At 34.4% G+C, this 4,360-nt stretch overlaps 1 protein-coding gene and 1 long non-coding RNA gene across 6 annotated transcripts in view; one reads left to right on the forward strand and one right to left on the reverse strand.

Moving 5' to 3' along the window:
• The first annotated feature begins 3,515 nt into the window (after positions 1-3,515).
• The window catches only part of LOC105133374 (boron transporter 4-like), a 5,326-nt gene continuing 4,481 nt past the window's right edge, over positions 3,516-4,360 (forward strand). For 2 of the 5 annotated variants that reach the window (XM_011037340.1, XM_011037341.1), the window contains exon 1: positions 3,668-3,773. Coding sequence is in view for 2 of the 5 variants with exons in the window: in XM_011037337.1 (XP_011035639.1) it covers positions 3,650-3,744 (95 nt within the window). In the remaining 3 variants the exon portion in view is untranslated. Of the gene's footprint in view, positions 3,774-4,183; positions 4,236-4,360 lie in introns of those variants that run through there. The other 3 variants (XM_011037337.1, XM_011037338.1, XM_011037339.1) reach the window with 3 other exon arrangements.
• LOC105133376 (uncharacterized) overlaps positions 4,148-4,360 on the reverse strand; it is a 592-nt gene continuing 379 nt past the window's right edge. Inside the window, exon 2 of the long non-coding RNA XR_843786.1 lies at positions 4,148-4,236. This is a non-coding gene — a long non-coding RNA (uncharacterized LOC105133376). The remainder of the gene's footprint in view (positions 4,237-4,360) is intronic.

Here is a 4,360-nt window from a genome sequence, read left to right on the forward strand (position 1 = left end):
AACACCAACCAGGAGGCTCTGATACCACTGTTAGGATGCTGGCATGCAAACCCGACAAGACAAAAGGTAAGGGACAAGATAAAATGAGAAATGACACACAAGAATTTACGTGGTTCACCCAATTTGGCTACGTCCACGGGCAAGTATAGAAGAATTTTACTAAGTAATGTGGGAATACAACTTCTCTCTAATAATAGGAGAACAACAAAAATCTCTCTATTATTAGGAGAAAACACCTCACTTACTATCTCACAAATACCTCACAATTTTGTGGGATTACTCTCTTCTCACCCTCTCTTCTTTCTCTCTTGTGGTGTGTCTATAATGCTTGAATGCATTGCCTATTTATAGACAAACATCCATGCAAAAGACAAGAGCAAGGTAGGTGGCACCAAATTTATGCCTAACATTGTTGACAAATTTGTGCCTAATATTATTGACAAACATTGTTGATTTTGTCAACAATGTTAGGGTGATTTCACAACACCAACAACAATGAGTTTTATATTCAAAAAAATAAATGTTTGTCAACTTCTTTTATTCATCGAAATCTAATATAATTCGAACACCACCCCAAATGCTAGTAATTGGCCATTGAATAATATTGCGTATGTCGCCCAACTGTTAGGCCGAATATTTTTTACGAGAAGAGCAAAATCATAATTTTACCATTTCAGTCGACAATGCAAATGAAACTAGGGCTACAACATTTAACATTATTTTTACCCCATCCATTTTAGTCTTTTCTTAATTTGCTATTAGCATGTTATTCTGCGTCTTCAATTAGAACTACATGAACTCAAAAAATAACGTGTGGATTGTTTTGAGAAAGTGGGAGGCTTAATTTAGTTGTATATACTACTACTATCTGGAATATCATGATAGCCAATATATTATTTATTTATTTATTTTTCTTTGAGATCAATTCAAGTGCATTGCATTCTTTATTATCCCACGTAATCTCTAAGCAAAGAAGAAAACAAATTCCTAAGCTATTTTTTCCATAGAAAAATGGACTGAAGAAATTATCACCATTGGTCCATCCTACGACTTTGTGTGATATCACGTGTTTACTAATTGCTGCCATCTATACCTTCCTCCAAACCCTAATTTGCAACAATTCAGCATCACAGCTTGCTAGAAACTTCGAATCGTCTTCACTTTGGCTTCAATTGTTGTGCACCACAGACGGCTGTATATCGCCATGAATTTCGTTGGGAACTCATGAAAGGGACAAGCTTGCAGAGTCACATGTTGGATTGGCTGGACCGTAGGTGGTGATCTGTTGGGAGACTCCGTGATGCAGTGCAAAGGAAGGATAAAGGAGTTTAGCGAAGGGTAAATGAGTTTATTACATGTGAAAAAAGATTTTTAAAAAAATCATAATTACAAGGGAAGATAACTAAAATATTTATTTTTTATTGTAAAAATATTATTATAACTTTTTATATAGAAAAAACAAAAACCTTGTAATATTGAATAGGAAAGGTAAATTAGAAAAATTATTCCCTTCAAATAGAAAAAAAAACTAGAAAATATAATAATATAAAAAAAATAAAAATAAAAATAAAAGATATAAAAATTAACAAAAAAAATATTTTTTTTTTCTAAAATTAGATGCTTCATCAATCTTCTAGAATTGAAAAGAACTCGTGCTTGAGTTAAGATATAAGCCAAAGACCATTATCGATTAAAAACATCATTTGCATAAACCACCTCATCCAATACATCATCTTTGTGAGAGCCGCTCCATTATATATCTCTAATACAATATGTTTATGCCAAGTCAACCCATAATATCACTATTTTGATTTTCAGTAATAGCAATTGATATAAATAAAAATAATATTTTAGTATTTTAAAAATATTTTTTTTAAGAGAACTTCATCATTATGTTCGTCATGAATATATCTTGTTTTGTGATTTTTTCCGACCATGATTAATTAACAATACATACATTTAAGTATAAAAAATTGTTTAGCTCTAATAAATATCATTTACAATCTCCGACCAAAACAATCAAGAAGTTATTGAATTTTGATATCAATTGATATCGAATCCAAGCAAAGGATAAAGAATGATGTTATATGTAAAAATACTTAAATATTAAAAATACCACAATTACATAATTACGTGGGGGACAATCAAAATATTTAATTATTATTCATTCACAGTCAACTTTCGGGGTCTCCATGATTTATATTTCTAATCCAAAATTATCTGAGAATTGCTTGAGCGTTCAAGTATGGACAAGTGATCGCCCCCACACAAAAATATTGTTCTCCTGCTTTCTGATCGAATAAACTTGCTGGGGATGATAAGATAAATAGTTTGCCCTGAAGTCAATTAGACAGAAACCACAACCATTCATTTTTAATAATGTTTCTGTCCTCGTTGTCCTAATCGTACCGTTCTATAGTCACCGATCCAGTATCATATTATAATGGACTAATTAAGACGGGAAAATTACATACAGCTAAGAGCATATGCACTTACTTTCAAAGTAGAATGGATGGTAGATTAATTTTATATTTATATATTTATATTTATACTTCGACCCAGTTTAGAGATTTTTTTTAAAAAAAAAACATAGATTTTCTGTCAATGCCGTGCAGGCACGGCGGCATCCTTTCCTTTTTTCAAACTTGAATACCGGAAAGGAGGAGGAAATCCGTGGCCCCACTTCCATTCCACCTGGAGAGTCTCTCGCGCAGTTCTATTCTGAAGACGTGTTTCAGGTTTCGCCGCCGTCCCCGGGGGTGTCGGGATAATGACCTCGATGCTCTCTCTACTATTCAATTCTTATTTATTCCGTACTTCATCATATAATTTTCTCAAGCCCCTGTACTATCCTCCCATCTATTAATTTGCCCATTGGCTCCATTCCTCTCTGTTAGTGTTGATCAGGGAATCGCTATTTTTTAATGCTTAATATAAAATGAATTACAAAAACTAAATTATTGGAAAGGACAGGAATCCTTTTAAATTAAAATCTCATTATCTTTTCACATAATATATCCAAACTCGTAAGACTAAAAACACAAATAAATTAGTATTTATATGGGAATCAAGATCGTGAACTTAAAAATGCATTTATACACACACACACGTACGTATATGAGGTGAGCCTTGAAAAACTAGTTTGATTGCAACCTCTAGTTTAAGTCAAAGAAATTATTTTAATTGGACGTGTCCATAGCATTAACAATTGCATGCCAGCGACTCCACGAGTGTCATAGGATCGTCATCCCTCATTCAGAAAACTCGTCGTCTAAATTATTGCTCTTCACCAAAAGCTATGAGATAATTGGATTTGGATTTGATTTGAGCATAGGATTGGATATTGGGTATGCTTGTGATTTATTCTAATGCGTAAGAATGTGTTTGTGTTAAAGGGACAATAGAGGATCGGTGTCATGTAATGATAAAGAACACAAGAAAAGGTCGAGAGGAAAAGATTTTTGCCGTCTTGTCGACTTTATTATAAATCGTTAAAGTAAAGCTCGGGTGAATCGGACGGAAGTTTAATGAAAGACAAAAAGATCGTAGAAGGGTCGCATCAAGATAAAGCATACGATGAGGGACCATACTAACAAACATTGAATAGTAGAGGGACAACCGAGCTTATTAACTCCCTGTGTATAAAGAGATGGCGAAGTCCTCTACTACAAGCAGCCAACTGGAGAAGAAGTGCCATTTCACACACAACAAACTTGGTCTCTGTTTTCTCATCCGAGATTCCTGGTGAATTTCCCTAACCAGCATTCTGTCTGGTATTTCTTTCTCCGAATTCTCTACTATTTTACTCGTACAAACAGGCACATCCCTGCATGCTTTGCTTCAGCCCTTCTTGTTCAAGACTTGATTGTTGTGGCTTTCATGCAATCTTGGCTTCCCTGTTTTGGGCTTACTTTTCCTTTTCTGTTTCTTGGCTGTGCAAGAAAAAAGAAAAGCTGACTTTCGGTTGTCTTGGTAACAAAATCTGTGGTTGGTTGATGATGACATGCAATCAAAAGAAACGAATCTACATTTCTTTTCCTTTCTTGATTTCATTTCTTTGCAAGGAAAGGGAGATTTTACTCGATCAATCCTCCCTATATTTCATTTCCTCAGCTTTGAATGTCAAAGATTTCCTTTCTGTTTTTTAAGAAAGAATCAAATTTCTCTGCTTTCCATTTTGTCCTTTCATTTTTTTACTTTTGATGTAACAGTTTCGTAAAGGAGTTTCTTTTACACGTATAGCAGAATGTTTAATTTGCTATAACTTCCTAAACCTCTGTTTTCTCCAGATTTCCTCTCTCTCTCTCCCCCCCCCCCCCCCCCCCCCCCTCCCTCTCTCTCTCTCTCTCTCTCTCTGTAT

This window comes from Populus euphratica, unplaced genomic scaffold (genome assembly GCF_000495115.2).
Source record: "Populus euphratica unplaced genomic scaffold, PopEup_1.0 scaffold33.1, whole genome shotgun sequence".
Classification (NCBI taxonomy): domain Eukaryota; kingdom Viridiplantae; phylum Streptophyta; class Magnoliopsida; order Malpighiales; family Salicaceae; genus Populus; species Populus euphratica.